This window comes from Odontesthes bonariensis, chromosome 1, assembly GCF_027942865.1.
Source record: "Odontesthes bonariensis isolate fOdoBon6 chromosome 1, fOdoBon6.hap1, whole genome shotgun sequence".
NCBI classification, from domain to species: Eukaryota; Metazoa; Chordata; class Actinopteri; order Atheriniformes; family Atherinopsidae; genus Odontesthes; species Odontesthes bonariensis.
This window is the reverse complement of record NC_134506.1, coordinates 37093149-37110053: the sequence shown is the minus strand read 5'-3', so window position 1 is coordinate 37110053 and position 16905 is coordinate 37093149. Positions and strand designations below refer to the sequence as shown.

The following is a 16905-nucleotide window of genomic DNA, read 5'->3' as shown; positions in this document are numbered from 1 at the left end:
TTTGTGAGGGATTTTTGTTCATTTCTGTGAACTCGAGGAACTTATTCATATTTTTAAAAAAGCATTAAAGCACTACAACAATCAACAGCGCGCTTCTTGGCAATCAGTTAATGGATGAAATTAGAAATGCTTGATTAACAATAGTCTTTTGTTATTCTTCTGCTAAGGAACCAAACTAGTCCTGCACTTTCTTTAAACATTTTCACTAAAAGCAACGTTGAACTTGATGCAACCTTTATGACGGCGGGGTTTTTTTTAGCTGCTCCTGTGCTCTGAGTGGAAACTGCAATATCCCTCGTGGTAGAACGGGTGGCAAAATCACTTTTGGCAAATGGGTAACAAAATTATGCTTAGTGTCCCTCTTCCCCTTCACTGAAAACAGCCACTTTTACCTCATTAAAACCCCTTTCCCACTTCTGAAGGAGCAACTGATACTGATTTTCTTCAGATCTCGGTTTAAAACCTTTTCCTCTGCTAAAATTGGAACATTTCTTGAAATATAAAACATGCCTCGGCAGGAGTTGAACATTTGCATCTCTGAGTAGTTGAAAATATTCACATTTTGAAATATTAACTTTATACTTTACTTGTAATTGTTTGGAAATTAGGGCTGCAGCTGTGATCTTGAGGATCAAGTAAACAGATATTTGAATAACTGAAATCTTCATCACAGCTTTTTAGATGCCAAACAGTCAAAAATACCTATCCACTGTACAACAATATGAACACAACAAAGTTGCACAAACAAGGAGCCGGCTCTTTATAGATTCTAAAAATTAAAAAAATAAATACTGTTGATTGCTGCCTTGACTAATGAATGCAGTCTCGTTGAAAACATTCAGTTTAAACCTCCTGGTGAAATCATTCTTATAGAAATAAAGGGAAAAAGAGGCACTCCATCATATGTGCAGACAGGTGTTTAAGATTTCCAGGAGCTTATAAGATTATACCTCGAATCAGCTGAAGTAAAACTATAAAACGGGACTGAATATTATTTTTGGCTCGAGTGAAACACATGCCACATTTGTCATCTCATGTGACGTAAGTGACGTCGATGGGGTTTGTCTGAGCAGTGGAGCCTTACTGCTGGATGTCTTTCCATTTCAGATCGATGATGGCAGCGGCATGAAGCGTGAAGCCACAGTGGACGAGGTGATTAAGATAGTAGAGGAGCTGACAAGGATCCATTAGTTTAGCTCGACATGCAGACCCCCACTGAGTGAGAGGACGGCCCAGAAAGGGAAATGGGCAAATTCCCGGAGAGGGGAACGGTTTGGGTGTTGCAGATGTGTAAATAATTATAAATAAACAGTGTGTGCATGTTCGTCCTTCAGACCTCAGTGAGTTGTCAACTGTTGAGACCCTGCGGGTGTTACATGGCGGGTGTAGCACTCTATATATAGGTAGGAGTCTCAAGGCGAAGTGCGTAGCAACCTGTTTGAACAGAAAGACCAAAGTAAAGACCTTGGTCTGTGTTTGAGTGTGTGTGTGTGTGCGTGCGCGCGCGTATGTGTGGGATAGCGTGTGACTATAAAAAGGAAAAACCTGAAGATTTTCCTCACCAAAACATTTCTCTGGGATATTTGTGACAGTCACAAAGGGTTGAAAGTTCGCCGATCCTCTGCACTTCACAGTTTAAATCTGACTGATTTTCACTTTCAAGTTTATTATTGAAGTCTGGAGTAAAACATGCTGTATGAAAAACAAAAATGAGGAAAGCGATAGATTTATAGCAACTTTGTCTTTGTGATGTTTTCTTTGTTTTATCCTAATAAACTTTGCTTTAGTACTGTTCATGTCTGTGCCTCAGATTTTGACCTTTATTCTTCTCAGAACGAATCTCCTCTGCTCTGTTTTGATCATTAATTGATCCGTGTCATTTCAGCTGCTCAGCTCCGGGGAGGCAGTATTAGTCGGTTAGTGGCTGATCCACCGCTTTAACTCAGACTGTGACATTTTAAGAACTTATTTATGGATTTACATGAATATTCTCTAGGCAGGCTTCCTACAAAGGTGAAAAGTATGGAATTAGCTAATAGTGTTTTTCAGGTCTGAAGAAGTATTAAGTTTGTAAAAAAAAAAATAAATCTACCATCTATCTCCCATTTTGAAGTATATAGGCTACTTAGTCAACAGCCCCTCCATGTCTGGAGACCATTTACTATACTTTAGCAGCTTGTAAGTCAGATGTTAGCCTCGCTCTAAATCCATCTTCTTTAGTCCAAAAGGCACCATAGTTTGATATGATTAACAAAAACATGGTGTATCTAATAGGACCTGAAACTACTAATTAAACCATACAGTTTTTAGGATAATGTGTGACAAATCAAGTAAAAAGTCCTGTTATTTTCTCATAGATTATATATTATAATTTTCACAGCCAGATATGTCAACCCCACTGGCTGTAAGACGCATTGGTTTCATCTATCTTTCATCTTTAATGGAGTGCCGGATTTTGTTAAGAATTGTTGTGATTTCATTCTGAATTTATTATTACGCATTTATTTTGCAATAGTAAACACATGATTAACGCCATGAAAATTTAATTATTCACTAACTTTTTATAGTTAATTACCGGGAAAACAAAGGAAACACAATATATGATATATGTTTACTGTGTTAAGGTGAACTGAAAGTGATGTAGATGGGACAAGTTGGTTTACTTTAATGCTTTGGGCAGAAATGTTATTAGTTTTTCACATTTTTCACTGTTTTAACTTTGCCGCTTGAATAAAATGCTGTGAAGTGGTGTGGTGGTAAATTATTTTTGTGAGCTATTTAGAACAATCCATCCATTTTTCTATACAGGCTTAATCAAACCCAGGGTCTCGGGGGAGCTGGAGTCTATCCCAGCTGTCATTGGGCAAGAGTCAGGGTCCACCCTGGACAGGTCGCCAGTTCATCACAGGGCCACACCGAGACAAACAACCCTGCATGCTCACACTCACTCCCAGGATCAATTTAGAGTCAACACTTAACCTGACATGTTTTTGGGTGGTGGAAGAAAGTATTTGGAACAATCCTATGGCAAATATTTGGCAACATAATAGCATCAAAATGTAGCATTTGTTTGCTTTATAAGAAAAAAAGAAAAGTTAATTAAATAGCAGATAAGAGCATTCCCATTGTAATCAAAAACAGCTTCTTTTGTCTCTGCTTAATGAATCTCACATTTTCCTCATATCAGCCCTGTGAGATTCACATTTGAAAATGAATTGTAATTATACTTTTGCTCGGATATTCAATGCCCTGTAAACTGGTACAACATATGTGCTCCCCTTAGGATCCAACCCTCGCTGCATCATCCGATATCAGGACAGTCCATTAATTTGTTACAAAATACTTGCAAAAAAGAAAAATCCCCATCAGCTTTATGGATGCTAATTAACTAAATGAAACCTAAAGGTGAACTATATGATGGTGAACAAGGGGAACTTTCCGTGGGCTTAGCACAAGCATGTGACGTTACCTTTTAACCTTTACTTACAGAGTGCTCCTTCTGTTTCAGAAAAGTCTCCAATTGGTTTAATCTCATAAAAGAGGGTTTATCATGATTTATTGTTTCATTGCAGATTAAGTATTGTTTTACTACTTCTCAGCTGACATCAGCCCAATGTGGCTTTCCTTTTGTGGTTATCTGCTTACGCACACTGCAAGATCCTCTTTATTTTAACACAGGCGTATAGAAAACACTTTTATAAATGCTGTGTTTGACACACGCAATCCAGCATCCTGCCACATTAGGCTGGTGATATGCAGATTGCTTACCCAACAGAGACGTCCTGCTGTGGGTGTTTGTGCCATCCATACCCATATTTTCAGTTGAGGCCTGAGCATTTGATGTTTGATTTGGAAATTTGCCATTTTCTATCAAGAAGGAGAATATCTGTTGCTCTGTGTTTATAATTGCTTTCTGAACTGTCACACCAACACAAACAGGTCGTGCTTTTCTCAGTCTTTAAAGACCTTTAAAGAGGCAGCAGCTTGTTTCAGGCAGTGGGTGGTCTGTTGGGCTACAGTTAAAGATCAATTTGAATACATTATGGCTGTACATTTACTTGATGGACGTGGACTAAGATCAGTTTTGTTATACAATTTTACTCTAGTTGTGTATTCTGTAAATCCAATTACCCTTTTTATGTAAAGCAGTGAGCTGTCATCTGTCCCTGAAAGCTAAAACTCACTCGCTGTGACGCTTAATGTAATGATTCTCTTTCAAGTTGCACATATTCTTTTTGTTTTTCTTATGTCAACTATGGTAATTGTGATCTCTGTCTTGATCACAATGCTTGCGACTCGTCTACTCTTTGAGGGTACCACCACATTTGTGGATTTGGGCTGTTTGACAGAAGAATAAGGATTCTGTTGTTTCATTAACTTTTAGAAATTGGCATAGTCAAAGGGATAATGCCTCAAACTTCACAATTCTAACTTATTCACGGTGATGTTGTGCTAACGTTGTCTTTCATTTTCTTTTTTTCCCAAACAAACCGGCTGATGATGTGACAGAAAGTACTAATTATAAGTTTGATCTTTCATTCAAAGGAAATAAAAGTGCTTTTAGTTATCAAAGACTAATTAGCTATGGCTCTTAGTTATGTGATTTGCTATTGAAATGTAATTATAGTTCTTACTTTAAATGTGTCACTCTATTCAAAGTAGATTCATTAATACGGTGATTTATTTGAAAAATTCCTTTACTTTCCTTTACTTATTCTTAGTCAAAGTTGCCCATGAAATAAACGTTTGAATGTCTGTTTATGATTTGCATTGTGCTTTGTGTCAGCAGTGCATCAGTACATGATCCAACAAAGAGAAAAAAGATATTTTGACGTTATCACTTCCTGGAAAACAGCATTTGTGGTGGTGTAATAATTTTCCATCTGATTAAGTTGATTTAGTTGAATTTTTGAATTTCTGTTCTGATTTCTGATGCTGAACGGTCCACAGTCTGATCAGGTCAAAGGGTTTTTGTGGATGACTTCCTAACTTCTGTTTTAACTGGAAATCTGTCTGAAGAGGTAAATTACAACTAGCTGTTAGCTGTTTTATGGAAACTTTATGCAAAGGACTTGAAGGTAACATTTCCTCTTTCACTGAGATGGTAGCTGTTTGTTTTTGTATGGGTGAACCCATTTTTGTGCATACTGCACACACGGCGTCTCCTTGTTTCTTTGCCAGACCTGCTGGAAATTCAGAGTGTTACTGTGCCTTGTTTTTTCTCAGGCACCTCATTAATTAATTTTGTTTGTATATTTCTTTTCATCTGCAGTAAACAATGTCAAGCCTTTTTTTTTTTTTTTTAATCTGAGAATTCAAAGGTCTTGGCAGAATGAAACTGAAAACCAGCTTCAGCACTGATTCTCTGCACTGAGCGTCTGAAGGAACCTGCTCAGTGACTGGCAGTTTCAGTCCTCTGCCAGTTCTGAAGCTATTTTTGTCCTCCTTTCGCCAACCTGTGTCCTCCCTTTGTTTTGACCTAGTTTCCCATTCCCATTGTTTTCATCCTCCCCTTAATATTTAAACCATTACCCTGAAAATAGAGAAAACATATTCTCTCTGTGAAATATCAGTTAAATAGAAAATCTTGTCCCATAACTGCATGAATACACGAATAAATGAAAATCTGATATTGAGTGAGAATAAATTGACATGAAACAAGTAATAGTTTCTGAAATATTTCCCCTGACGTGAGATTGATTTTAAGGTATTCTTATATTGACACTCATAAGGAAAATGCTACTCTGAGTTTTTATGGATTCTGTAAATCAGATATACATATGAAGTGATGGTTTTCCAAGGATGAACCAGAAAGCAGAACACAGTAAAAGAACTGCATCCAATTATATCCCATTGAACACAACAGAATGTAAAAATAAAACACATGACTCCAGGCAATGTTGCTTAGAAATCTGATTAAGCTTTACAAAAAACTATGGTTTTACTGTATATTCAGGTTACTTCTGAAGACATCCCGGACAAAATATTGATTTACCACGCTCCATTTATTCAGTTTTTGCTAACCTCATACAGATCCCTTGCTTTGTTCCTCTGTGGTTCTGTTAGCTGTGACATTGTGCAGATATTTGGCATATTTCAGTTAGTCGTTGTTTTGATGGCCTTGCACTGCATAGATTTTGGTCGAAGGGGTTGGCTGACTCATTGAGCGAGCACTGCTCAGCTTGGGACGAAATCATGATCGTTTTTAGATATGGGTCAATGACGTGGAATTGAAGAAATTTGCATTCCGGTTCCGTTTCCCCTGCAGTGCTGGAAAAAAGGAGCAGTTATCTGCCAGTCAGAAAGTTGGTGTTTCAAGGTGTCAGTAGGTACTGAAGTGGCCTACTGACACTTTGTGTCGCAGGTTTTATCTGAGGAAACAAACTCTGGCACGGACCAAACGGCGCCAGTGTGAAAGCACCCTTAGTGTGTGTATCAGTTAAGAAAAGCATTTCGTAGCTCTTAAGACTGTATTGACAAAGAAGAGCTGAATCAATGGGGTTGAATCGGACTTGCAGTTTAAAAGCTCTTTGAGTGGTCAACAAGACTAGAAACAAGCTAAATGAATGTAATCCATTTACTGTTCCCTTGGCAAATAAAACATTTATATCATAAAAGTGTAAATGTGAGCCAAACTCCCTTTCATTTAGAAATTAAGATGTATGGCTCTGTGTACTCCATGAAGATGTTCCATGGTGATGCATACCGTTCTTGCTTTCATCAAACATGTCAATGTTTCCTTATATCGTTCATTATTCAAGATGATAGTCTTCAAGCTCAAGAGGCATAAAAGTGTGAGTGACTGTATATGATGGGATGTCACGTACAGCTTGACTTGTGCTACACAAAGTGACCTAGAAAATGTTTTAATCAGCAACAGCTGTCACACAGCTAACTGCAACAAAAGCCTGCAACATTGATGTGTTACTGATTGAATGTGAGCTTAATGACACAGATATGGCTCGTTTGTCAGTATTTTAATCAGTATATATAATCAGAATGGATTTATTATTTATAAATTTATTTATGTCTCTTAAAATCAATTGATGCTTTCAACACAACTTTAAAGCTGAAACTATTAATCTTTTCATGTCGGTATGAGCAAAAAAATGTGGGGTTGCTCATGCTCATGCTCATAAAAGCACATAATTATAAACTCAACTCTGGGACCGTTCTCAGCTCCAGACCTTTTGAATATAGTTTTTCACGCTGTTTCAAGGGTAGATATTATGTTCAAGTGAAAGTGGAGAGCAAAACAGAGCAAAAAGAAAGAAAATGTTACTGAACATTTGTTCAGTACTTAGACATAACGGCAGTGTTGTTCGTCATCTTTTTTTAAAATATAGTGTTGACATAGTTACAGTCTGCCACTGAATCGTTTTATGCGTTGATGCTGTGACTGCTGCTTTTTACTGCCCACAAATGTCAAACGTACATTTTATTTGACAGCAAAATAAAGAGTCGAGTTGCATCTCAGAAGGTGGTGTGCATGTGTGAGATCTCATAACACAAAAACATTATTCACAGTAGAACAGAGTTGAAAAAAAATAGCACGCATACTATTCAATAGTGATGTCCACTTATTGGCAAGTATGGGATTCTTCTTGAGCTACACACTACTAACTACACAGCATGAAAAAAGAGAAAACAACCTTCTATATTTAAAAATAACAATATAATAATATATCTGATAATATATCTTCCCATAATACGATATCTTGATATTGTGTTAAAGACTCTCCTTTAAAGAGAGGAAAGTCAGCCTCGTTCGTCCACCTCTGGGAAATGTCTCATGATGATTAAACCGAGAAGCTTTGCGGGAGCAGCTGGGAGGCAGAAGCAAATAATCTCACCTCAGATTGTTCGACACACTTTTATCTTCTGAGTCTAAACGGGTGTCAGAGGGTGATGCCGAGTCAAGATCTTTGCACCTCAGCCTGCTCTGTCCTTCAGTTCCATCTAACATCTTTTAATCAGACTGATCCAGAACCAGACGGCCCTCTTGGCTCTTCCTGGCACCAAAAATGACGTGTCTTTGATCTCACCACCTCAAGCTTTCACCCCATCCAGAGAGCATCAGCATCCATGCTCAATGTCTTGCTCAGATTAAATTCAGTTAACACATTTTTACAGTGTGAATCTCATTTCCTTGAGCTGACAATGTGGGGTTGCACCTGTACAGACACCCACGCTGTTTCTGCCTTTTGTTATGCTTATTTTTCTGCCTTTGGAGTCTCTCCCCTTGGAGCTCTGTGGTAAAAAAATTTAAAATGTCTAGAACTCTCTACTGCCACCGTTGGGTTGACGTTTGAGGTGCATTAATGCATAAACCTTTTGAACTATATGCCCACCGTTGAAAATTAGGTTCTCTTGAATTCTTTGGATCAAGCAAAGTTCAAAGCACCCCATGACTTCAGTTTCGGCTTCATCGGAGTTTCCACCATGTTGAAATTTATAAAAATCAATTAAATGAGCACTCTCATACCAAACTTCACCAAAAGTTTTCAAAGGGACTTTAAAAAGCGTTCGTCTGTCACAGCAAAATCAACCTGTTGTGACGCCACCAAAGAGGATACGAAGTCATCTTGTGAGAAAATATTCAATCATCAAGTTTGTTCACAGGTCAAAAATGTAGTATTGCCACAATTCATGGCTGTAAACTGAAATGACAACGTATCTTTAGACTGTCTTGTGGCATGAAAAGAATTTGACTCTTGTCTCTTTAAATATGTAAGATGCATCCATGTAGATTTCTGTAAATTTCTCTCTTTAGATTTTTTCCTCTGTAGATTTCTCTCTTACCGTGATGTTTGTAATCGGAATCACAATGAGAATCAAGTTTATTGCCAAGTAGGTTTGCAGTTACAAGGAATTTGACTTGGTGTAGTTGGTGAGTAGTAGTAGGGTGTACACTTTACAATGTACATGAATTCTAATCCTACCCATTTGCAAGTGAAAGCATATTAGAAAAGGATAGTGGAAAGTGTGAAGGATGAGCCTTGAACCAGGGCTCTCTTGCATGAAGGTCCGTGGATTGGTGCCTCCTTTATCCTTAGAGACATTTGTGGAACAATAGAATTAATGAAGTAGAAATATGTATGAAGACGTTAAACATTGATGTGCTGAAAACTGAAAAGTGTTGTGCATCTCTGAAGGAGACTGTACAGAAAACAGAGTACGGAAAATGAATCAATTGTACAGTTTCTGAGGCTTTTTGAAACTGCAAAATTTTGGGGCGTGAACCAATGTCGCTTTTACATCCTCTGTAATAACGAGCTGTTATTCTTCTGCCTTAAAATCAGATTCAGAACGTAAAGCGCAATTTTAGGAAGCAAATATTCTTACATTTGGCCATTTAGGGGTGTCACTGCCTGTTGAGAGCTGTCTGCCTTAAACACATTACAGCTGTGGCTTGACCAGAGGAGGTCTAAAGACCTACACATGTAAATTTAGCTGATACGACCAGTTTACCAGATTTTATGGAATAATCTGAACATTTCTTTTCACAAACTGTCACAGGTCATAAGGTCAGACTTAAGAAAAGTTATTATGTTTAAGATATTTTATTTTCTGTTAGAGCCATGAGAGATAGAGAAGAGAAGTGAGATCATACGTCAACATCTGTCACGCAGTGACACCAAACTGGTGAATGAACTCAGCACACCTCCCCCACTGGGGATGCTCCAAAATCAGAAACACATTTTTCCTAACAGTTTTAACACGGTTAGATAGAGTTGCCATGGTAACTGTGTCCTGTTGAACTGCTTGGACCCATCATCAATGGTTGGAGCTATATTGTTTGTGTGATCCTGTCTGGTTGGGTTCTGATAGTTTTGTTGTGTATGTTCAGAGTTGTGAGGGGACTGCACAGTATGTTTTGATGTATTATGCATAAATATAAGCATTTGTATCAGTGTCTGATTGTCTAAAGCAGACGGTGAAACTCCGTGGATGCTGGGTAAGCAGAGAGTATGGATGCTTTTGCAGATAATATAACACTGCTTGGTGTAGGCAAGCTTGACACCTGCCTGGGGTTTCCAGCTATTCCAGGAGATTAAAAGATAAAGTTTCAACAGCTATATACCACCACATTTAGCTGTCAAAAAAATCCCAAGAAAACAAACTACCTGTATAGTTGATGTCACAGCAATGCTTTTCACCTCTACCATCTTGCCTGTTGCCCATAGGCTCAAATCCATTTTTTTTCCTTACTGAAGACTGAAATCATGAAAGAGATACACATTGAGTCAGTTTTATGTACATTACTTACCACCAAAGTGCAGATTCTTTTTTTCTTCAGAGTCAACAAAGCATTCAACGCACGTTTTAATTTAAAGGGACCTGGAATAGTCAGAGATAACATAGTCTTGTGCGGGGAGAACGTGCAAACTCCACAAAGAGAGGTCCCTGTATATCAGATGGAATTATGAAGCAAGCACACATGTATGTGGAAATGAGGCATAAACCCTGAACTTATTGTTTATAAACTATTGTGTACCTAAAGGGAATTAGTCCATGAGTAAAATGGTGACAATGATTCACATTTTCACCTGAAAATATGACAGAGTCAGATTCCTGGATTGATTTAGAGAATTACATGCGTATGTTGATATATGCGTATGGATTTTCTGTTTAGATTACAGAAAAAATAACTGACTCCTGCTTTCTCTAACATCAGAAACACCAGCTGACCATCTGACGTGCAGTTCACATCCATAATTAAACCGTTCAGTGGTATTTGATATTTGAGGACTGACCAGAAATGTTTTTTTAATGGGAATATTTGATACAGCACAGGTTGAGAATTGCTTTAAGTCCTTGCACATGAAGTAGACCCCGCAGGTCCCACACTCAGTTGCTTATTTTAAATTTGTTAGGCAGGTTTTTCATCCTGATGCTGGGAACTGCAGGACCAAACCTCAAACCTTTTATTTCTGTATGTTTGAACTTGCCATGTTTTTCTGCTGCGGTTTGCCCCTGATTCTTCACTCAGAGTCGGCACTTAGTGAAGGCGTGTTTGATTGTTTTATTGGACTGTTTTGTCTCTCCTAAGAAAACTCCTGCTCTTTGTCACGAACTCAAACAAGGAAAACTCCACATTTTCTGTGGATGAACTCTCCATTTTCCCCGAGGACATAGGTGGACTATTTTAAGGAGTCTAAACAGCATGGTTAATGCATTTGGCTTTACTAGGAAGCCTCCACTTCTGGCACATCATTTGTAACTGCCATTTCCACTCTGCAGCAGCCGTGGGGGGTGGGGGTGGGGGTGGGGGGGTGGGGGGTCTTGCCCCTTTCACAGTACCATTCTACAATCTTACAGTCTAAGTAAACCTTATCCGGACTGATGGTCCATTGTTTTCAGTTTGTTGAAATGTTTTTACATTGACACTGTGAGGAAACTAAATTCTCTTTAGTTTTGAAATGATGTTGAATGTTGAAGTGAATTCCTTTCCATTTAAATTTTGTGTGCAGATATATGAAAATAATTTATCATCCAAGCAAATGGAAAAATGTAGATATCTGCAGTAATGTATTTAGGCTTTTAACACCCTACAGAACTATTATGAAATTGGATTACTAGAAGATTGGAGTGTTGCTCTTCTCTTTTGACTTCCCAACCCAACAATTATCTATAATGAGAGAGAAAGATGAAGATATGTGTGAGCGCTCACACAGTGATGGTGCAATTTCAAGCTTGACTCAAATGCATGGATTGCATAATATTCTGACTAAAAAGGAAGCTGAGTTCCACTCTGTGCACTGGTGATAGGAGTAGCAGCCATCTCCCTTTTAGATTAAAGACATAAATGGATGCCTCTCACTTTCGGAAATCACACGTCTTCGTGAAGATCAGATTTGATGGAAAACTGATCATGAGATCACTAATGCACACTCTGCACCATCATCTTCACCCAGTTGTGTTAATAATGTACTGCCTCTAATCATGTTAACTTAGATGGGATTGGTTTTGATGCTCAGGGATACTGCATGAAATATTTATATTGAGGCGCCCTACATTAGGCAGTGACTCTTAATTTTTAATTATTTTTTTATAACCCACACTGGAGGCGAGTGTGTGATAACACAGTTATTCTCTGATAACCATGTTGAGATGCTAATCTGTTAGTCCAAGCATGTAATCATTTTCTGACACTCTGTTTACTATGCAATTGAAGTGCCTCACAAGCAAGGTGAACACGTGCAGCAGCAAGAATCAGAAATCACTTACAATTATCTGATTTATAGAAATAAAGAGATTTCCAATAAGCTAAGAGCATTCTACAGTGCTCACACCATGATGTTTATAGACACTGTTTACAGTATTTTGGCCGAATTTTGGTCCCTTAACACAGCACTTTTGACGTTCAGGGAGCATTATTAGTTTAACTACTGTGTGTTTATAAAAAGTCATTTAAAAAAAGACAAGAACAAGAGGATGAATTTAACAAAGTTTTACTCAGTGAAATGATAAATGCATTTCGCTGTATGTAGTGCTTTTCTAGTCTGGTTGCCCAGACTTGTATCAACAGTAATTTACAAGTGGAGAAAGAACATTCAAGCTTTGTAGAGCAAGAAACCTTAGGCATAAAAGAATTACTATTTCATGAAAAATATTAGCTCATTTTGAATTTGATGTCATCAGCATGTCACTAAAAAGTTGGGACAGGTTTGTGTTTACCACTGTGTAGCATCCCCTCATCTTTGAACAACAGTCTGTAAACATCTGGGAACTGAGAAAACCAGTTGCTGGACCTTTGGGAGAGGAATGTCGCCCCAGGTACAGTTGGATGTCATCTGCACAGAAAGCCAATGGGCAACCTTGTAAAGCGGTTCATCTTTCGAGTACACGCTATATGTATTAATTCGCACACATGCGAATAGAGGAAAAGCTGGAAGGTCAACGAAAGCTCATACAGTGTCCATTTGCCATGGACGGCTCAAATAAGCCCTACAAACCAAAACCATTTTGCCACCACACAGTAAATATGTTTATTTTTGTTGTAAAGTTTTGTATTTCAACATTAAGGTGTACTGGAATGATCTTGCTTTTGGACAGTCTCGAGTTACATTCAAGGAGTTGCAGATTTCACACACCTCCACTGACTTTAATTTTTTCTCTCAGAGGTTGCTACAGGGTAGGAACACTCCATTACATTCTTACAAACCAATAGTTCTTTGCTCCTATACAACTATTTAAAATTTTATGAGCATAAATATGTCACTGTACATCTGGACAATTGTTGTAACCCACAAAGGGGTTATAAAAATGACCCCTTTATGTGGAATTTGATTAATTTACTGCAATTTTAAGGCATACACGTCTGTCTATATTTGATTTTCATGTGGTATTTTTGTTTAGACATGTCTGTAAGATGTAATAAATGTCATCATAATGGTGGATCTGGGAGAGAAACCATTTTTTATTGGTGCAGAGTTTTACGTCAGCCTGTCAGCTTGCTGCTGCATTTGACATTTCAGTATGGACAGAGGTATACCTGTTTTACACTGCCATTCCTGCCACCAGTGTGGCTGAAAACAGTCTGAACCCATGTGATGGAATTGCTGTGACAAAAGCCATGACTTTTTCTTACTCACGAATGAATGAAAATTTAAAAATGGTTTTAAATTTTGCATCTGAGTATGTCATATGGCCCACAGGCACTCAACTCGAGTACATCAATATTACATAAAGGGTCATACTCATCTCCTACCTGACATGAACCTGCAGGTCATTTGCTGTCCTGCTAGTGTCTGTCTTGCTGACTGACTACAGGAAGTTTAAATTATTCAGTGGTGGCATTGTTGAGGTCATTTGCTGAGCATGCCTGAACTGTACAACTCCCACTGGTAGTGGGTTGTAAGACAAACACGAATGACAGAAAACAAGTGAGTCATAAAAGGAACATTTTCACTCACAGAGCAACATGACAGAAGTTTTACCGCCTGTAACAAAAGGTATTTTTTAAGCTTCATATTACCACAAGCTGAGACATTTTCCTTTCAAGATAAGATGGACAGCAGCCACAGCTAAGTAGGAGTTAGAGCACTGCAAACTCATATAACACAACATATAACACAATATATCCATGTTGCGTTCTGAAGAAAGGGCATTCGATTATTTATTTGTCTAGTCATATACATTCTGTTATCAGAATAAGGTGTAGCAATGATAACATTCCCAACCAGATGTTACTTTATCTAATTTGCTTAAAATGTGCTTAGATTAATCTAGGAAGGCGAGGTTCCTAAAATCAAGTTAGTCTTGTTATTGATTCAAAATATAGCTTACAGCAAAATTTTCTCCAACTCAGTACAGGCTTCATGTACAGTTGAAAGGAACAAACCTTGGAACTGGAGACAAAAACCTGCTGTAAATAGAATGGAAGAAGACAAAGACAAGGTTAGAAAATGAAAACATGCTAATGTTGAATCTACTGTAGATTCAACCTGAGCATACTAATAAGCATATGAATAAGAGTTGGTGATGAGGCTCAGAGCTCCATGGTAGACTGCATGATTACTATCACAATCACATAGCACCAGAGGCCTGCCCTGAGGGCTAGCAATACATTTTCTGCTGGCCTAGAGATGGTCAGAATCAGCAAATTAAATTAATACAAGGTACACATATTTTCATTATATACATTTGCATACTATGTTTCAATCAGTCCGTTTCTTGGTGCTTTCCCAATCAGGCCCGCCGATAGGGGGGGACAAACGGGTATTTTGTCCCGGGCCCAGGAATGGGGCCCCAAAAAAAAAAAAAAAAAAAAAAAAAAAAAAAAGGAATATGCGCATTAGTCCGCAAATATGTCCAAATGTTTCAGGCACGCACACCAATCAGGCTGAATTGATTTGAGAATCATCCCCGGTCAGCCGAATGAAAGCCAGTGTAACGCGGCTCTGGTTTAACCTTATCTTGTTTAAAATAAGCCAGTATAGACATGGCAACGTGTGAAATTGCCATTTAGATAGAGTTGAATGTAACGAATGGGTTATAAACGTGACGTTTTGGGGTAGCCTGTAACTTTCCTTAAGACTGATTTATTATTTTATGGGCTCTGCCTTGTTCCCCGAACATTCTCAGAAAGTTCAGCGGACATACACGCGGGTCTGGCGATAAATAAAAGTACCCTTAACATGATTCCCTTGGTCAAGTGAAAAATGGTTGATGAAATGTGCAGTTTATGAGCTCTAAATGAATAAAATAGCGTGAGTTTTATTGTGGTAGGATTTTGAAAGCCATAACTCCACTCAGTCCATATCCATATCCAGGCAAAGTGGTAAATAATCCTTTTGGTTTATCCGCAATAAATGAGAGACTGGGAAAGTAGAGGTGGGTGTGGGTGGGTTGCTGCGGGGGGGGGGGGGGATTTTGTCCCGGGCCCAGCCAAACCTGTCAGTGGCCCTGCTCCCAATAGTTCCACTCCAGAGCAGCAAAATAAATTGGAGCATTTATCTGAACAAACTTTTTTACCTGTACTGTCTCCAGAAAATAAAAATACGCTGAAGCCCTCCAAATTCAAGATTATACCTTAAAGGGACACTATGTAATTTCTTCCCCCATCTAGTGGTGCAATTTTATTTTGCAAAGTTGAATGAATTTGCTCTCTAGCGCCTCACGTTTTCAAATGTGCGCTGCAACTTCTTGAACTACGGCAAGCGGAATGTGTCAAGATTCAAGAAGCTATAGCTTCAGACTCAAGGTCCATACAAACAAAAAGAAATCAAGACACACAGTACAAAGGATTATATAACACACATACAACAACACTATGAATACAGATGACAGATAACATGTCAGATAACATAACATCTCCTTTGGTGTGCAAGCAATGCAATTAGTCATATTCCGGGAGTTACCGGAAGTGACGTTGACGCAGCGTTAGCATTAGCCTGTGTTAGCAATAGGAGCATTAGCAGCGGTAAATAAACTCCCGGTAAACTTACAAACTTTCTAATGCCTCGTTTTGTGAGCTAAGAGCCTATGTGTACTACGGCAGAAGTTTGGTAACAATCAATGCATTATTAGTGGGATCATTTACGAGATAAAATCTATTTAGCATTTTTTTTTTTTTTAAACTTTATTAGTAAATCAACAAAATAACAGTTTACAAATGTGAGCATAACGCCAAAAAGAAGATATCCAGGGGGAGCATAGGAATAATAATAAAAAGAAGAAGATGATGCACTTACAAAAAGAAAGCTAATGAACACAAAGACATATGTGCCAAGGAATAAAATCTATTTAGCATTAGCGGCTGTAATAAGCCATTTGGCGGAAATGACGTCACAATGACGTCATTTCTGCTTGTAGGCCTGGTGGGGAAATCGCGATTCGAAGTGCTTTATGTCCCTCTCGGCACTTCGTCATTTTTCATAGAGCAGAAGGACATGGCAGCCTCCATAGAGCTTACCTGCTCTATGTAGATACAGACAAGTTATTCTTCACTCAGGAGGATAAGTGAGATTTTTGACAGAGATCATTTTACACCAATGAGAACTAACTTATGAATGAATATGTTGATTTGAGCTAATAAATGACTTAATTTATTACATAGTGTCCCTTTAAAATATATATATTTATTTTAGTTTGTCATATGGGGGATATTCTTTGATATGCCAGAGACTTATGTCTGACTTTGCTGCCTTTGTGTGTGAGTGAATCCAATGGTTGTTGTGAATTATTCTCATCTTATTAGTAATGACATTGTTATTATATTGGATGTGAGCTGTTTGTAATGCAACATTTTAGCAACGGAATACAGGTATATTCCTTAAAGCTTTCAGTCATGTATGCATGTGTGTCTCTACAATGTCTCTACAGTACTGTAAGTCTAGCAGGTGTTGAGCCTTCAGCTAAATCACCCAATTCTCTTCGACAAATGGTTGCATCAAATGA

The 16905-nt window shown here is 38.2% G+C and overlaps 1 protein-coding gene across 1 annotated transcript in view; it reads left to right on the top strand.

Annotated features, from left to right (window-relative positions):
• ddb1 (damage-specific DNA binding protein 1) overlaps positions 1-1794 on the top strand; it is a 46698-nt gene extending 44904 nt beyond the window's left edge. Inside the window, exon 27 of the mRNA XM_075466312.1 lies at positions 1108-1794. Within this exon, the coding sequence (XP_075322427.1) occupies positions 1108-1191 (84 nt within the window). The 3' untranslated portion in view covers positions 1192-1794. The remainder of the gene's footprint in view (positions 1-1107) is intronic.
• Positions 1795-16905: the final 15111 nt, after the last annotated feature.